The sequence below is a fragment of the Balaenoptera physalus genome (genome assembly GCF_965194825.1).
Source record: "Balaenoptera physalus genome assembly, chromosome: 15".
NCBI lineage: Eukaryota > Metazoa > Chordata > Mammalia > Artiodactyla > Balaenopteridae > Balaenoptera > Balaenoptera physalus.
This window is the reverse complement of record NC_138894.1, coordinates 11579118-11597273: the sequence shown is the minus strand read 5'-3', so window position 1 is coordinate 11597273 and position 18156 is coordinate 11579118. Positions and strand designations below refer to the sequence as shown.

Sequence of the window (18156 nt, the reverse complement as noted above, 5' to 3'; positions counted from 1 at the left end):
GAAGACTGGGTGTGGCCCCTGCCAGGCTGGACCAGGTTCCAGTGCTATGATGTGGCCAAGGATCGCAGGATCTTACAGCTCCCCTACCTTTGCCTTGCAGTGCACTCTCACCCTACAGGTGGCCCTTATGACCTACAAGGATATAGAGAAGATAGGTATGTACTTCCATGGGGCTAAGCGCTGCATTTCACCAAGCATAGCTGGATGGGCTCTTGGGGATCTTGGAGACCCAACCCTTGAGCCCTACAGAAGGATACAGAAGGATAGTGACCAAGTTAGGGTCTGTAGGCCAGATCTCCGGACACCTGCCTGAGGTCACCTGTCCTCCCAATGTGTCCACTTGTCTGTAGACAGAAGACCCAGCCTCCAATGGGCTGCAGAGGGAGGCAAGGATGGCCATTTCCAAGGGCCCCCATATGTAGAGTGTGAGGCCCAGGGTTGCCCATGGTGGGTGGAGACCATGGGAATGTCTGGGGAGGACATGTGCCCTTGTCAGGGCCTCTTGGCCGTGATTTTACTCAGGAGCTGGTCACTGGGGATGGAACAATGAAATGGGGGAAATGCCTCCAAGTCTCCCGAGCCTCAGCCTCTGAGAGCCCACCCTGGACTATGTTTCCCCAGGCGGTGAAGAGCACCTGGCCATCATGGCACAAGAGGTGGCCAGGCAGAAACGGACGTTTCCCAGCTCCGCCGTACACAAGGCTCTGTCCCCAAAGCCTCAGCACTTCCAGGTGAGGCCGTCCAGGGTGAAAGCCCACGTGATTTGGCCGACACCCTCACCGTGTTCCCAGGCCATCCCTGCCTCTCCACAAGGTCATGGAGGAAGGTCAGGGCTTCAGATTGGGCTCCAGGTCCTCAGATCTTCACCACACCCTCTGCTCCTCCAGGGGCCGTTCTGGGAAACTTCTGCGTGTGGCTGAGGCTGGAGCCAGCTCCAGGGGGGTGACAGGAAGCACTGTGGGCAGTGCACACCAGGCCCTGGCCATGCCGGGGAGGCAGGGCTGAGGCCTGGACCCTGCCCTTCAGGAGGTGGCAATACAAGGCTAGCCTTGGGCAAGGAGAAATGAGCTGCACAGCAGAGGCTGAGGAGAGTTCGAGGGGATCCCTGGGAAGCTCCACGGGTTCCACTGTGGATTCTGGAACCCCCATACCATGGCTTACCAACCTACTTCTGACCTCTAGCCTGTGATCTAACATTTCTGCCATGGTTGCACTTGCTCCCCAGCCAGCCGCGTGCTCAGGAGACTGGGAGTTATCCTTGGCTGCCCCTCCTCCTCACCCCACCCCCAGCATCCAGTCAACGGCCGAGTCCTAGCTCTTAATATCACCTGACCGCACCCACTTCTCCATTGCCTCTTCCATCCCCTGGTCCCAGACAACATCATCCCTTCTCTGGACCACCTTGACTAGGCTCCTCCCAAACTCCCAGCCCCCAGCTCTCTCCTGTCCATTTTTCAGTCCCAGTGGTCTTTCAAAGATGTCATTCTTGGGATTTCCCTGGCGGTCCAGTGGTTAAGACTCCATGCTCCCAAAGCAGGGGGCATGGATTCGATCCCTGGTGGGTGAACTAAGATCCCGCATGCCGCATGACGCGGCCAAAAAAAATAAAAAGTCCTTCTTATCATGCCATGCGTGTGCCTAAAAATGTTGTTCTTAAAAATGAGGACTCCCAGTGTTCTCAGGACATAACCCAAACTCCTTACGATGGCTTCCCAGGCCCTTGATAACCCAAACCTGGCCTGCAAGCCACTCTGTTCCCTGTCCCTGCCCCGCCCCGCCCTGCTGTAACATCCTACACAACTTACAGTCCCCACTCTCAAGACCCTCTCCGTAGCCACCAGGCCTTTGCACGTGCTGTCGCCTCCTTTGGAGAACATTCCCTCTCCCCATTGGCCCTGTCCCTCTTCACGAGGCTGGCTGGCCACAGGATAGAAGGTCAGCGTGCCCAAATCACTACCCTTCCTATGTACTAGTGCTTAGGGCAAAGTTCTGACATGAGGGCTGTTTGCCTGGTTTGACCACCCTTGTCTCTGATGGTCAGGTAGCTGCACGTGTATTAATCCTTGAAGGGCCCTTGGACTTGATGGAGACACAGGAGGCCTCATGGAGAATGGCTGGATCCACGGGCTGGGCTGGGCTGGGAGAGCTGTGTGCTGTTACCACCTCTAGTCACTACAGGCTCCCACGACTGTGCCCTGCCAGCCACCGCCATCTCCAGTTCCCTCCCCTGGGGCTTTAGCCAGCCTGGATCTTACAGGCTCTTCTCCCTCCCACCTTCTAATTCTAGGCTCAGACTTCATAGTCCCTTTACTGAGTCTCAGGAAAGTATATAAAAGCAGAAGAAGAAGAAATCACAAATCAGAGATCAAATCACAGATCATAGATTCAACTGCATGGAACTTTAAAATGTTCGATTCCCTAAAAAGATCACAGACAAACATAAAAAGACAGCAAACTGAGAAATGTTAGACTTTATTCTGTAACAAGTCCCTACCACTCAAGAAACACCCAAGATGAAAAGGGCGAAGTGGAGGTGACAGTTCCCAGAAAAGGAAAGAGAAGGAACCATGGCCTTCCCAGGGCCCGTGGGGTCGCTTTCTATCCGCAGTAGATGTTTCTTATCAGAACATATTGTTCTTCTAGAGAAGAGTCCCCACTGGGGAAGGGGAGCCCAACGTCAAGTTCCCCTGTTTCCTCCTCTGCAGGTCCGAGTGAAGGTGTTTGAAGCCCGGCAGCTCATGGGCAATGACATCAAGCCGGTGGTGAAGGTGGTCATCGGAGGCTACCAGCACCACACGCGGATCAAGATGGGAAATAACCCTTTCTTCAATGAGGTGGGCAGCACATGCCCTTCAGAGCCGAATGGGGCACTTGGGCCAAGAGGGCCAGCCAAGGGCTGGGCATTTCCTGCCGGCAGCCAGCAAGCTTGCTCCCTGACGCGGGTGCTTTCATTTGTTTGTTCCACAAACTCTTACTGGGCATGGAGGGCCAAACACTGGGCTTGGCACAGGGAATAGAGAGCTAGTAATTCCGAGCCCTGCATGGGGGGAGCTGGTGGTCTGTGGGGGGCCTCCCGCATATGTGAACACGTAAAGGATGACAACGGGGCAAGGCTGCGGTGCACAGGCATTGCAGCCGCGAAACGCAGGCCCTCTGTAGCCCCGGCCACTGCGGAAGCCCCACCTCATAGCATCGTGTCTGACACAGTTGGAACTCCATACACATGCGCTGAATTAATTGATGACTAGACCACCAAAGAAAAGATAAAAGCACGGTGGGAGCAGGGAGCAGGGGTTGGAGAGGACTCCGAAAAGGCAGGATGGGGAAAGATAATTCAGGAAAAAGGAATAGTGTTCTCAGAGGCCTGGAAAGGAGAAGCAGTACACTGTTTGGCAGAACTGTAGACACGGGTGTAGTTGGAGGGGAGTGGCCGGAGGTGAGCCTTCAAAGTGCCCTGGGGCCCCGTCATGGATGGGACTTGGGAGCCATGGAGGGATTCAAGCAGGAGAGTGACAGGGCCCGGTCTGCATCTGGGGAAGGAGGTTCTGGCTGCAGCAGGGAGTGGGGTGCAGTGGACAGACAGGGCGATTGTTTTTTTTTGGCCGCGTTGCTCAGCTTGTGGGATCTTAGTTCCCTGACCAGGGATTGAACCCAGGCCCTCGGCAGTGAAAGCGCAGACTCCTAACCACTGGACCGCCAAGGAATTCCCAGGGCGATCTAGAAAGAAGTAGAGGCTTGAATCTCCATCCCAGGGCAGTTAGCTGGGCCTTGAGCTGCTCCTGACAAGTCCTCCAGGGATCCCTTACCGCGCCCTTTTCTGGAGAGAAAACCCCTCCGGGACCTGGCAGGCCTCTGCTTCTGTGGGAGGAGCGTTTGGGTGGTAGTGAGCTGAAAGCCATTGAAATGGGCAAACAGCGGGGCAGAAACCTGCTAGTCTGAGGCTTCAGGCTTGCTGAGTCCCTGGGGGAAGTGGTGGAAGGAATGTCTGCTACCCACACCCCGACTCTCTCTGCTTCAGATCTTCTTTCAGAATTTTTATGAGGTTCCTGCAAAATTCTTCGACAAGACCATCTTAATCCAGGTGAGGAGCTAGCTGGACAAGGTGGGTCCACTTTCTTGTCCCACCTCAATTCTGGAAAGTGCGTCAGCCCCGCATCCTTACCTGTAGAGCTAGAGTCACATCAGATGGTCTTTCTGACCCCAAGGCAGCATCTCTGCCACCTTCTTTACCCCGGCAACCAGACACCCCATTCATTCATTCATTCAACAAATGTTATGGAAGGCCAACTGATAGGCCCTGAGCTCAGCTCCGAGGTGAACAAAGCAGCCCTTTCCCATGTGCCAGGATTCTCATGCCACCCCTCAAATGTCCCCTCAACATGGGACATCCCTTTCTCCAATCAGAGGGAGCCCGGTAACAATGGTGAGCATGTATTTATCAAGTGCTTCCTATGTGCCCAGCACAGGGCTAAGGAGAGCAAGGCTTCTCCCTTGAAGAGTTTACATGTTCTTGAGAAATAGCCAGGACAGCATGCAGTGGAGAAAGTTGAGTGCAACAATTTGCTTTGTGGAGATCAAGTGAATTGTCCTCTCTGATCAATTTCCTCATCTGTAAAATGGAGCTGAAATATATGGACTTCACAGGGCTCCTCTGCAAATTAAATGAGAAAAGCTACATGGAAGTGTCAGCCATTAGGAAGCATTGAGTAAATCCTGGAAAATCCAGATGTGCCCTTATGATTCCTCCCATGGGGCTGGGGGAAATTGGGCTTGTGAATAACTGAGATCTTTCTGGAAACTCCCCTGCAGGTGATGAATTCCTCAGTGATGAGATTCAATGCAGAGATCGGGAGATTCCAAGTGAGCACTGGATGGAGGAGGCGGTTTGGTGAAACAGTTACAGAGACCCACCCTGGGCTCTGTGTCCAAGTCTAGGGGAAAGGATTTTGATGCTAAAAGATCCAGATTTGGATCCACCTACCAAGTGGGTGATTTAGACAAGTTATTCAGAGCCTCTACTTCCTCATCTGTAAAATGGGGATAATAATATACTCAACCCACAGGGTCATTGTGAGGATTAACGTATGTAACATTTATGAAAGCACTGGGTGCCACGTTGAATCCCCCCACACTTATAACACTGTGGAAGCAGAGGACTTAAAAGGCCAACCAAATTGCTGGAGAAACTTAGAGAAAGATTGCTGCCTGTGAAGACAGAGTAAAAAGATTTGCTTTGGGAAAGACCCAGGTTGAGAAGTGAGGAAAGTTCACATGGTCATGAAGGGCTAAACTAAGATTCTCCAAATCCAGGAAGATGAGGAAAAGGCAGGGTTGCCAGATTAAATACAGGATGCCCTGGAAATTTTGAATCTTAAACAACAGGTACTTTTAAAATATAAGTATGTCCCCAGTATTTCATGGCTCTTCATGAAATATTGCTGGGGACCTACGTATACTAAAAAAGTTGTCGTTGTTTGTTGTGGTCCGAATGTGGGTTGGAAAAGAATTTCCAGACATAAGGCAGAATGTAAAGAAGATAGAATTTATTAGAGCGAAGGGTTGCTACCAGAACAGAGGGCCAACTTCTTCGTAGTCTGGGAGAGTCAAGCCCAAACATGTGCTATTGATCAGTTTTTATAGCCAGAAAACAAAGGAATGGTCCAAGGTGAAATTTTCCTTTACTGATTGGTCGAGGCACATATACCTTCCTTTTATAGGATGGGAGTGGGACAGGGCAGATACCTTTCCTTATTTGGGACAGGTCCCGTTGCCCAGGCAGGCGTCGCCCAGGTGGGCTCAGAAATTTCGTAACCATTGTAACATGGTAGGGAGGGTGATTAAGAGTCTGGTAAGGGGGGGTGTAACGCTGAAACTTTTTCAGGCAGGGTCGTCCTTTGTCCTTGAAGCACCATTGTCCTTGGAGCACCACACTGTTTATCTGTAATTCTAATTTAAGCTGCCATCTGTATTTTCATTTGCTAAATCTGGCAACTCATGGAAAAGGGCCCAGCCCTTGGGAAAGGCAAATTTAGGGCAAATCAGAGTAAGGTTTCTTTCTCACTACAGTACTTGTAATAAGCACACGAAGGGTCATGACCTGCCCCTCCCACACCTAACCATCAAGGAAGCAGCACAGGTTTAGAAATTAAGAGATTATAGAGAGGCTAGGTAGCAGGAGGTCAAAATGTGCTTCTGACAAAGGCCACTGTGCGACTTCCAGACGATGACCAACGATTGCTGAATAAGTTTTAGAGCTCAGGGAAAAACCTGAGCTTTTAAAGGTATATATATTCCTTTTTTGGAAAATTTCAAACATACACAAAAGTAGAGAGAATGGTGTCATGAATTCCCCCATCCCCATCACTCACCTTCACCAATTCATTGTCAATCATGTCACCATGTTTTATCTACACCTGGCCCCCTTCCTCTCCCCTACAAATTTTGAATCAAATCTCAGACATCATTTTATTTTTAAATATTTCATTACCTATTTCTAAAACATACAGATTTTATTAAGCATAACCAAAGACAATGACTACATCTAAACACCTTTATAATTCCTGGATAGCACTAAATATCTAGTCAGTGTTCACATTTCCCTAATTGTCTTGTGAATTCCATTTACAGTTTGTTCAAATCAGGATCCAAAGCAAGTGCACACATTGCAGTTGGTTAAAATGTTATTTTTAGGTGTATTTTATTCAGTTGGTCCTGCCCCCTAGTTTACCTTGCCGTTTATTTGTTGAAGCAACTGGATAGTTTGTCCTGCAGTTTTCCCTCAGTCTGGATTTTGCTGGTTGTACCTCCAGGGGATCCCTTCTCACGTCTCTCTGCCCAGGCATTTCCTATCTAGAGGCTAGCTCAGACTTGGGTCAATTAGTTGTCAAGATGATGTCACCAGGAGACACAGAACGACTGTTGGTCTCTTTTTATGTTGTTAACAGCTATTGATGATCACTGCCTAGATCTATGGCTTCATTAGGGGTGACTGAGTTTCATTTTGGTTTGTTTTCTTCTAGCTTTATTGAGGTACAATTGACATACCACGAATTATACTATTTTATTTTATCAGGCTCTTAGTCCCCCGACCAGGTATTGAACCCGGGCCAAGGCAGTGAAAATGCTGAGTCTTAACCACTGGACTGCCCGGGAATTCCCTATACATATTTTAAATGTATAATTTCATGTTTTAAAATATGTATACAACCATGAAACCATGACCACAATCAAGGTAATGAACATATCTATCATATCTATCACCCTCCAAACTTTCCTTGTGCCTCTTTGTAATTCTTCCCTCTTCCCCCAATCCTGCCTGCTCCCATCCCCAGACAACCACTGGTCTGCTTTCTGTAACTACACATTGCTTTGCATTTTCTAGAATTGTGTATAAATGGAATCATACAGCATGTACTTTATTGTTGTTTGGCTTCTTTCAATCAGCATAATTATTTTGAGATTCATCCATGTTGTTTCATGGATCAATAGTTCATTCCTTCTTATTGCTGAATAGAATTCCATTTATGGATATACCACAGGTTGTTGATCCATTCAGCTGCTGATGGGCATTTAGATTGTTTCCAGCTTGGCGCTATTAAAACAAAGCTGCTGAAACACTGATGTATAAGTCTTAGTATGGACCTATGCTTTGATGTCTCTTGAGTAAATATGTAGAAGTGAAATGACTACCTCATACGGTAGGTGTATGTTTAACTTTTAAAGAAAATTCCTAGCAGTTTTTTCCCAAAAATTCCAGATAGTTTCTACCATTTTATATTCCCACCAGCAGTATATATTAGAGCTCCAGTTGCTCCACATTCTTATCCAAACTTGATACTGTTCATCTTTTAAATTTTGGCTCTTCTAAGTATGTGTGGTGGTATCTTGTTGTGATTATAATTTACACTTCCCTGATGATGTTGAGCATCTTTTCAAGTATTTGCTATCTAACTTCTTTGATGAAGTGTCTGTTCAAATCTTTTGCTTGTTTTCATTAGGTTGTTTGTTTTCTTACTATGGAGTTTTGAGATTTTCTTATATATTCTGGATACAAGTCCTTTATCAGATAAATGATTTGGAAATATGTTCTCCCAGTATATGATGTCTCCTTTCATTTTCTTTTCTTTCTTTTTTTTTTTTAAGGGTTCTTTTTTTTTGAAAAAATAATAAATTTATTTATTTTTGGCTGTGTTGGGTCTTTGTTGCTGCATGCGGGCTTTCTCCAGTTGCGACGAGCGGGGGCTACTCTTCGTTGTGATGCGCGGGTTTCTCATTGTGGTGGCTTCTCTTGTTGCAGAGCACAGACTCTAGGCACACGGGTTTCAGTAGTTGTGGCACGCAGGCTTAGTAGTTGCGGCACACGGGCTCTAGAGCACAGGCTCAGTAGTTGTGGTGCACAGGCTTAGCTTCTCCACGGCATGTGGGATCTTCCTGGACCAGGGCTCGAACCCGTGTCCCCTGCATTGGCAGGAGGATTCTTAACCACTGCGCCACCAGGGAAGCCCTCTTTTCATTTTCTTAACAGTGTCTTTCAAAGAGCAGAAGTTTTACATTTCGATGAAGTCCAATTTATCAAAAGTTTCTTTTATGGATTGTGTTTTTGTTGTTGGATCTAAGAAATCTTTGCCTACCTAACCCAAGGGGCTGACTGAGCTTTAAAGCAGGCCTACATGCAAAATTTGGGGCTTGCTCTATGGACCCTTCCAAGGGTGGCCTGAATGTTCTGCGGTGCCTTGCCCCACACCACCTTCAATCCTGTACTGCATCCCTCAGGCCTCAGGGAGTCAAAAACTGTCTCCCAGGGGAAAGGGAAAACCCGTAGTCTCTTTGCCAAATCCTCCCTTGACCATCCTCTTCCCCAGGACGGGAGACACCTTTCCCCACCCCCCAGAGGTAGGGAAGAACAACGCTGTGTTGGCCAGCAGTGCTGGTGGTGGTCAAGACTCCTTTCAATCCAGGCCACCTCACTTACTAGTTGTAAAACTTTGGGCTCTTCTCCCATACTCAGTATCCTCCTCTGTAGAGTGGAGATCATAATGGCCCAACTTCCAGGTCGTTGTAAAGATTAAAGGAATTAGGGTGGAACAAGTACTCGTATTGTCAACAAGTTGGTTGGCTGGAGGCCCTAACTAATCCTTACTCTATTCTTTCTTTTCAGACAGATATTGGGTTCATCTACAACTCTCCAGGTAGGCAGCAGTTGTTGGAAATATGTGTGTCTTCTGAGAAAAACCAGGTCAGGTGTTGAAATCATCTCAAAAATCCCTGTATGTTCAACACATGGGGGGAGAGTATTAGAAGGTGTGAATTATTTTCTGTACTTAACATTTTACTGTACTTCATGGTATTTTATCTTGTTTTATAATAACGTCTTTTTCTGCAAAAACCAAAGCATCTCTTTGGGTCAAATGCTAATTTTTTATTGCAGCCTTGGGTTGAATTTCTATTTTTCTATGCCAGTGTTTGAATTTTGTTGTTGTTGTTGTTTATTTCATTTCTTTTAATTGAAGTATGGTTGATTTACAATGTGTGGCCAGTGTTTGAATTTTGAGTAGACCTGACCATAACATACATACCAGGTTGAGGTTGGGACTTAGGGTTGGGGGAAATATTTGCCTCTCTCAGACCAGGACAGTAGCAACTATAAGTTCCCTGGATGGGAAAGGGGGGTCCCTGTTTCCTAAAGGCAATAGCTGGTAGCTTTTGCTTAAAGGTAGGAGTGACTCCCATTTCTGGCTGGGAACCAGAATATATGAGACACGTTTCCACACCCGTCTCCTACAGAAGCAAAGGCTGGTTTCAGGGAAGAAGGATAGAGACTGGAGGCTGGTCTCCCATGGGCCCTCTTCCTCTCCAGGTCACACACTCCTGAGGAAATGGCTTGGCCTCTGCCAGCCAAATGAACCCAGCAGTGGTGTGAGAGGCTACCTGAAAGTCACCATCTCTGCCCTCGGTGTGGGAGACCAGGCACCGGTGAGGCTGTCCCCCCAATACCCCAGGAGCATTTCCTACCCTGGCTGCTTCCGTGGGGCCCCCCGTGGGTCCCCCAAGAGGCCATTGCTCTTCACATGCTTTCATTTGTCCACTGTGTCCCTTCAGGGTTGTCCAGCCCCACCCCAACCAAGCAGAAGTTTGGGGAAGCCAAGTCTGGTGGCCGTGACCTCCCTAAGACTCTGACCATATCAGCTCTCTGGTCTCTCCAGGTAGATCAAAAGCTGACCTATAGGGCTGATGACACTGACATTCAGATCTTCAAGTCATCGGTGGTGCCCATCAACATGGCCTACTTACAGTTCTTCATCTACTGCGCCGAGGATCTCCACCTCAGTCAGTCAGGGCAGGGGAGGGGGTGACCCTGAGTTTCCCTACCCGCTGGCACTCTGGTTTCTCCTGGGGCTCCCCAGTTCCGTTTTGACACTACGATTTGGGGTGGGGGAGAGAGGGAGACTGAAATCTGCCAAGAATGGTTTTATGAAGGTCCCTTTAAAATGGGCCATGTGCCCTGCCCTGTCTTTGATGCCCAGATGCAGACTCAAGGTTCCCTATGCCAGGCCCCACCCCCGCTGCTGTTGTGTGCCAGGACACACAACGGCACATGGAGACAGAGTGGAAATGGGAGGTGTCTGCCCAGGGGGCACCAAACCAAATTATGGGGGAGGGTTTTAAGTTGTTCTGTCACCTCTCCATTTCCTTCTCCTGAAAAAAAGAAAAATGCTGCCATCTCAGAAATCTTTTAACTTCTTTGCTCTTAGAGAAACACCACTCAGTGAGTCCTATGTTGGAGGTGGAGCTAATTGGGGAAAAGGTAAGCATAAAAATGGCCTGAGACTTAGAGAAATTGGCACCTAGAAAAAAATAGTGTGGAGGAAAAGTGGCCAGGACCCCAGGAATCGTATCCCAGTTCTTCCATTTATGGGTGATATGATCCCACTGGACCCGGGCCTCTGTGAAGGTGGAGGCCATGGCTTAGTCAGCCTGTATCCCAGAGCTGTGCCCAGTGCCCTGCATAGAGAAGATGCCCACCGAAAACCAAACATCCAAATGCACGGATGAGTGGACAAGTGGATGAAACAACATGCCTGCAAATGCACAACATTGAAACTGTCACCGTCCTCTTTGCACCTCAGTTTCTTCATCTAGAAATGGAAGGTTCTGGGCAAGAGAGTTGCTGACATTCCTTGAACCTCTATGAACACACGGTAGCATTTTCCAAAGGGTGTTGATGGATGTTATGTGCAAAAAAAAGATCGCATGTTCAAATTTGGGGAATGCTGGGTTAAAGTTAAATAGATTTGTTTCAGAATTCATCAACCATCATTTCCACCATATTCTACCTATTAGAAGAAGTCATTAAATCCAGCCCATACATGAGGGGAGGGAGGTTAGTGTCCCCCTTTTGAAGGGGAGAGCACCAAAGGGAGGTGTGGACATATTTTGAAGCCACCACACTGAGTATTTATTTCCCAATGAGTGGTTTAGGAACCCTGGAAGTAGGTGAGATACCGTTGGGTGGTAGAGGCATACATTTTTTCAAAAATTTTAATATTCTTTTTTTTTCTTAGAGTGTATGGAAAAGTTTAAGCAGTTCAACTAACCCTTGGTTTCACTGACATGATTGCTTAGAATAAGGCTAGGTTGAAAAAGGAAGTCAAGTGATGCTTTGGAAAGGGGCATACCATCAGCATTGTTGCTGCTGACTTTTTGTCAGGATCTTAGAGTTTATCTAACAAAATCTATGTGTTTGCACTGATGTAATAAAGTTAGTAACTCTGTATCTATTTAAAAGTTAATTGAAAGCTGATTTAAGGGAAAATATGAAGGAGTCTGGATCTAGGTAGCTACTCAAAGGACCAAGGTTGTAGCGGATGAGAAGTTGTCAAAGTGTCTTTGGACCAGGGATTCCCATGACCAGCCCTGTGCTGCAGACAGGTTCACCTGTGGGCTGGACCGGAAGGGCTGGGAGGTGAGGCCAGTGGAGGGAGGAGGAGACAGGCTGGCACTGACACTGCTTTGGGATGTTCCCAGCTCAAGACACACGTGCAGATGCAAACCGAGAGCCCGATATGGAACCAGATCCTGACCTTCCGGATTCAGGTATTGCTGTGCCATCACGCCCACCCTCTTCCTCCTGCACCACGAACAGAAGGGGGTTTGGGTGTTTGTTGGGGGGTGTGGATGGAAGGTAGGGGCCACGAAGCACGGTGGGAGGGGGCGGGGACTCTGCCTGATAGGGAGGGTGAGGAAGCCCGAGACACATTACAGAGAACCTTACTTGAAATGAATGGGGGAATTTCCTGGCGGTCCAGTGGTTAGGACTCTACGCCCTCACTGCTGAGGGCCTGGGTTCGATCCCTGGTCAGGGAACTATGATCCCACAACCAGTGCTGCGAGGCCAAAAAAAAAAAAAAAGGAAATCAATAAATGACCCAGATGATTTCAGCTAATGATCAAGGAGGCCAGGTTAAAAAAAAAAAAGAAATGAATGGACCCTACGACTGAACTTTCCAGAGAACTTAAAAGTGCCCTTTCACCTACATTAAAAAAAAAAAAAGTAATCACTTTCAAGACTCATTCTAAATTGTATTATGCATTTTCTTATCTTCTAGGCAAAGTGCCCTGAACATAATTATAGCTCTTTGTTGATGGCTTAGAGGCACTACAGGAACACAGTTACATGCTGGGCTACATGTAGTGTGGGGCTGTTTGTTCCTACATCAAATGGCCCCAACATGCTCTTCTTTGTGGGGTTCTGTAGTCTGATTTCTAAAGCCTTTCAGTCCTTCTCAGTCACCTATCAGCGGTGTGGATGCCAGTTTTCTCCAAGCCCTGGGAGAGCCTTGATTGCCTTTTGACTCCAAGCCAGGCTTCTAAGAGCTGTGTGTAAAATAAGAGTATGCAGTCTGAGAGAGAACTTGGGCGCTCCCATAAGTGAGAGTGTACAGAACTTTGTGTGGCATCTGTTTGGCTACCCAGGGAGTGTTTTGCTTTCCTTATACCTACCTTACATTTGTGTGACGTGAAATTAGCTACCCTTCTGTGGACCCTCCTCCCTGCTTCTCGTAGAATCTTCTGCCTCCTCGTGAGTCATCTTTTTTTTTTTGGCTGCGTTGGGTCTTCGTTGCTGCGTGCGGGCTTTCTCTAGCTGCGGCGAGCAGGGGCTACTCTTCGTTGAGTAGGTCCCCCTACTGAGGACCACAGGCCACACCCCAGGAACTGCTGTGAGCAGAGAAGAGGCCCCAGCTGAGAGGATTTGGGGCCCACTCAGGCCTCACCCCCAACAGCTCTGTTTTATACGTGGATTTTTTGTTTTTATAACTGAGGGCAGAGCAGAGATAAGACTCAGAAGCTTGGATTCCAATCCTGATTTTACCGTGCGATCTCAAGCAAGTCCCTCTCTGGGCCTCAGTCCTGCTCGGTAAATAGGGACAATCAGTCCTTGCTGGGTTCTGGCAGAGCGGGTAGGGGCTCTGCATGTTGCATGAGAACTTCAGGAACTCAGCCTCTCTGTGCCACAGTGTTCCTGTCTGAAAATGGGAATAATCATAGCTCCTGGCTTCTGGGGTTGTAGGTGGGGTGGGTCTCTCAGGTGATCCACGTAGACCATTCAGGACATGCTGGGGACAACAGAAACCCTCCCCAGAGTGGCAGCTATGATGATTTACTCTTTGAGGAGAAAGATGTCCCGCTGTTTAAAGGTTAAGTGCTAGGGAATTCCCTGGCGGTCCAGTGGTTAGGACTCCGCGCTCTCAGTGCTGAGGTCCCAGGTTCAATCCCTGGTTGGGGAACTAAGATCCCACAAGCTGCAAGTCACGGCCAAAAAAAAATTAAATTAAATTAAATTAAAATAAATAAATAAATAAAGGTTAACTGCTAAATGTGAGGAAGACATTCGAGGCCTACAACCTCCCCATGAGGCTTGGTAAACATGCCTCCAGACTGAAGGGCCGTGTGAAGACTGCGATCATGGAGCCCAAAGTAGGGTGGACTCGGGTCCACTAGGACCCGATTTATTTTTATAAAATTTATAAAATAAATGTTATACATTTATTTATTTATTTGTTTTTATTTTTGGCTGTGTTGGGTCTTCGTTGTGGTGCGCGGGCTTCTCATTTTCATGGCTTCCCTTGTTGCAGAGCATGGGCTCTAGGTGCACGGGCTTCAGTAGTTGTGGCACGCGGGCTCAGTAGTTGTGACTCGCGGGTTTAGTCACTCTGCGGCATATGGGATCTTCCCGGACCAGGGCTCGAACCCATGTCCCCTGCATTGGCAGGCAGATTCTTAACCACTGCGCCACCAGGGAAGCCAGGTCCACTAGGGAGCTTATGTAATGAGGGTCCATTTTAAGAATAACAATACAAAATGATCATGGGATACAGTCCAAGGCCTTTCCGAGGCCCTTGCAAAGGGCCGATGCAGTGCGGGTCCCACAGCCAAAGGTCCATAAGCTCCCATGGCCTGTCCCACTGGGCTCACTGGTAACCGAGCCAGGCCTTGACCCAGACTCAGGACTTTCCACCTGCTCCCAGTCTCAGCAAGGCCCAGGCCATCGGAGCAGGCACCCACTGCCCCTCTCGCTTGCCCCTTGCAGCTGCCCTGCCTCTCCAGCTACATCAAGTTCAGAGTCTTGGACTGGTGAGCAACTGGGTGGAGACTGGAAAACACGCCAGGGAGGAAGAAATCAGAGCTGGGCCAGGGGCTCAGCCTGCAGGGTGTGTTTCTCTCCAGCCCCGGGAACAAGTGCCACGATGAGATCGGGACGGTCAGCCTGTCCCTCAACCAGATCTCGTCCACTGGAGCAGAAATAGAAGGCAAGCAAGCCCCCGGCCCCGCCTCCTGCACCTCTCCTACTGGACCTGGGGACCCTTCTCACGCTCTCCCCTTGCAGGCACGTACTCTGGCTTCCTCCCCTGCTTTGGCCCCAGCTTCCTGACTCTGCGTGGGGGTAAAAAGGCCCCTTTCAGGATCAAGGAAGAAGACGCTGTAAGCTTCTCATGTCAGCTCTAGCGAACAGAGGAGGTAAAACCAGCCATGTGTAAGGCGCCGGGGCCTGGGAAATGCCTGGGGAGGGCCAGGCCCTGGTTTCTGCCCACCACACTCCAGTAGAGGACTTGAAGGCTGTACTTAAACGGCCATATAAATACGGGGCCTGTGCTGCGGCACAAGAAAGGAACAGATGGAGTGCTCTGGGCAGTCACTGAGGAAGGGACATTGAGATGAGACCTCAGGTAAGAGTTTCGGCAGGTGGAAAGTCATGGGCAGCAAAAGAAACAGCACAGGTAAATGTGGAAAAGCACTGGGTTATTCAAGACTGGTGGTAAATGCCAGAAAGCCAATTGGCAAAAGAAGGGAATGGGGCTGGGAAGGACTCTGAGTGAGGAAGAGCCGCAGAAACCAGGACCTCAATGCCATTATAGGAGACTCTCCATCTCTCATCTCTGCTGCTCTTTCCTGGGCCTCATTCATTCCTACTGCAGTCTGGCCTCCCTGCTGGGAAGAGGACCATAGAAGCCTCTACTAGGGAAGGCCAGGGAAGCATTCTAATTGGCCTTCCTAGGTCATGTGTGCTCCCCTTGGACCAATCACTGTTGCTGAGGAGGCGGGGCCTGTCCTGATTGGCCAGGCTGGGATAATTCAGTAGGTACCACGGTCCCCTCCAAGCATGAGGGGTTTACCAGGAACAGGGTCCTTCAGGTGGGCCAGCAGGTAGAACTGAATGAAGGGGAAGAGTGGACCTAAGGGTATAGAAGACGGCTCAGGGCCCAGAGGTTTCCAGGCATGGCCGTGACTGGAGTTTCTGGAATTCCTCCCTGGGATTGTGGTCAGCCCTAGGTAGGAAGTTACAGGACAACCCTGTCCTTCCTACAGAGGTTTCAGGGCAGACTTTCCTGGTTGTTTTTTTTTTTTTTCTCTCCCTTTTCTCACCGTTTTCCTTCCTGTCACACTAGACTATTCCCAACATTGTTAAGGACGGTTTAGCTTATCGAGGCCGAGTCTTCCTGGAGTTAATCACCCACATCAAGTCCCATCAAGATGCTAAGATGAAGGATCTCTCCCGAGATGTGATCAGCGTAGAGGTAACCCAGGAAGAAAGAGCTCCTCTGCCTGCCCCTAGTCTGCTGTGGGTCCCGTTTCTGACATTGCAAGAGGCCCTGGCCAGCAGGGGAATGCGCTTTTTGGATGTGTGAGAATGTTTGGTCGATCCACCTGAGTCTTTGCTAAGCCCCTATGGGGGCTTCCTGCTGTGCCAATCCCAGGAGGTCAGGGGACCCAGTAAAGACAAGGCTTCAGTTTATGAGATATGTAATCCAGTTAAGGAGAAATGATGTTCCAAGGAGCCTGGATTTCTTCCTGAAGGCCAAGGAGGGTCACTGGGGCAGGAGGAAGAGAGTCAGGAATAGATTGGAAGGGAGTAAATTGGGCCACCCAGTTAAGAGAAATGGGGACACAGTTACAGGGGAGGAGAACTGGAGAGGAGGGAGCAGGTGCCAGAGACCCTTTGGAAACAACGATCAGAGCCACTGACCAACAGGACACTAAGAAGTGAGGCTGACTCCCATTTTCTGCCTCAGGTGGCGAGGTGGGAAAGTGGGGGGCGTACATCAACATGGGCTCCCCAAAGGAGGAACAGGTCTGGGGGAGATGATGAATCCCACCTTTGATGTGTGCTTGTGAGACACCTGCGAAGACCAGTCCCCAAGGCTGCTAGACAGCCGGATGTGTCATCAACACACATCCAAGGATCTATCCAAGGTTCTGGAGGAATTGCCCTGGGGAGTAGGTGGAGTGAAGGGAGAAGGGAGCTGAGGCTGGACCCCATCAGGAAGCACAGCCTATGAGACTGGAGAAGGAAGAGGGTGAGCCTGCAGAGAGACGGAGGGGGTGTCTGCAAAGCGGAGAACTGAGGCAGCCTCCAGAGGGGAGAGTTGCAGAAAGGAGCAATCAGCAATCTGAATGTGGCGGAGAGAAAGGCTGGGGACCCAAAAGTGTGCGCTGGCTATTAGGAAGACACCAGTAGCCTTGGGTCAGGAGAGAAGCCAGGCTGCCGTGAGCGGGAGGGAGAAGTTACAGACGGTGCATAGAGGCAAGTGCATAGAAACTTGGCTGCAAAGTTGAAGGAGGTAAGATCAAGTCACAGCTAAATAGTGGCTCAGACGGGAGAAGGAGGGTTATTTTTTAAGAGGGGGAGACTTGAGCTAGTGAACAGACTGGGAGAATGCATAAGTAGGGCAGAGGTGGACAGCGGAAATGAGAGAGGGGCTCACATGATGGATGGAGGACCTGAGCAGACGGACCCGCGGTGGGAGGACGGGGTTTGAGAAAAGCCAAGAGCAGGTGTGAGTGTGTATGCATCCTCCGCCACGCACCCTTGCCCACCCTCGGTCTCATCCGATGGGGGGCATTTAGGCAAAAAGGAGAGGGGTGGGGTGGCCCAACTCAGAGTCTAGCCTGACCAGGGAGAAGACCCTCCTGCCTGATTTCAGGAAGAGAAGGAACCAGGACTGGCTGGGTGGAGGGGGCCAGGTGATGGAAGTCCTGGGAGGAACTTCCCTTGATCAGCCAGTGAGTGGGAGTCAAGGCAGGATTTTGAGAGGGGGCAGGGGTTCAGTGATGGTCTAGGTCACCCTGAATAGAAGCAAAGGTGGCTTTTGAAAGAAACTGGGCACCTCATGCTTGCCTCCCTGCCTGTCTCTATAGCCTTGTTCATCCCTTGGCTTACATACTGGGGATTGGTGGGTTATTGTTTTAGAAGCACCAGAACCGCCAAAAGTATGGGCTGTGCGTCATCTTCCTTTCCTGTACCATGATGCCCAACTTTAAGGACCTGATCCAATTCGAGGTCAGCATTGGTCACTATGGAAACAAGATGGACCTGAGTTACAAGCCTCTCGTCTCCACCACACAGTACAGCCAAGTGATATATGATGGTAAGAGTCAGATCCAACCAAAGGGTAGAGAGCAGCCAGTGCATGCTGGGCTCTGTGTTGGTCCTTTTAATGGTATTAACTCATGGTACATTCATAGGCATTGTTAACCCACATTAGACGTGAGGAAAGTGAGCTTCAGGGAGGTGAAGTTACCTGCCAAACATTGCACAGCTAGCTAGTAGGTGGTGAACCCACGACAAGAACTGAAACTAGGTTTTGACTGCAAGTCCTT

At 49.2% G+C, this 18156-nt stretch overlaps 1 protein-coding gene across 1 annotated transcript in view; it reads left to right on the top strand.

Annotated features, from left to right (window-relative positions):
- The window catches only part of FER1L5 (fer-1 like family member 5), a 336005-nt gene that overhangs the window by 285054 nt on the left and 32795 nt on the right, over positions 1-18156 (top strand). Inside the window, exons 6-20 of the mRNA XM_082426211.1 lie at positions 101-155; positions 622-731; positions 2706-2834; positions 4019-4081; positions 4810-4860; positions 9158-9188; positions 9857-9972; positions 10203-10326; positions 10752-10804; positions 12025-12093; positions 14588-14631; positions 14725-14807; positions 14885-14979; positions 15945-16073; positions 17747-17924. Coding sequence (XP_082282337.1) covers positions 101-155; positions 622-731; positions 2706-2834; positions 4019-4081; positions 4810-4860; positions 9158-9188; positions 9857-9972; positions 10203-10326; positions 10752-10804; positions 12025-12093; positions 14588-14631; positions 14725-14807; positions 14885-14979; positions 15945-16073; positions 17747-17924 — 1330 coding nt within the window. The remainder of the gene's footprint in view (positions 1-100; positions 156-621; positions 732-2705; positions 2835-4018; positions 4082-4809; positions 4861-9157; positions 9189-9856; positions 9973-10202; positions 10327-10751; positions 10805-12024; positions 12094-14587; positions 14632-14724; positions 14808-14884; positions 14980-15944; positions 16074-17746; positions 17925-18156) is intronic.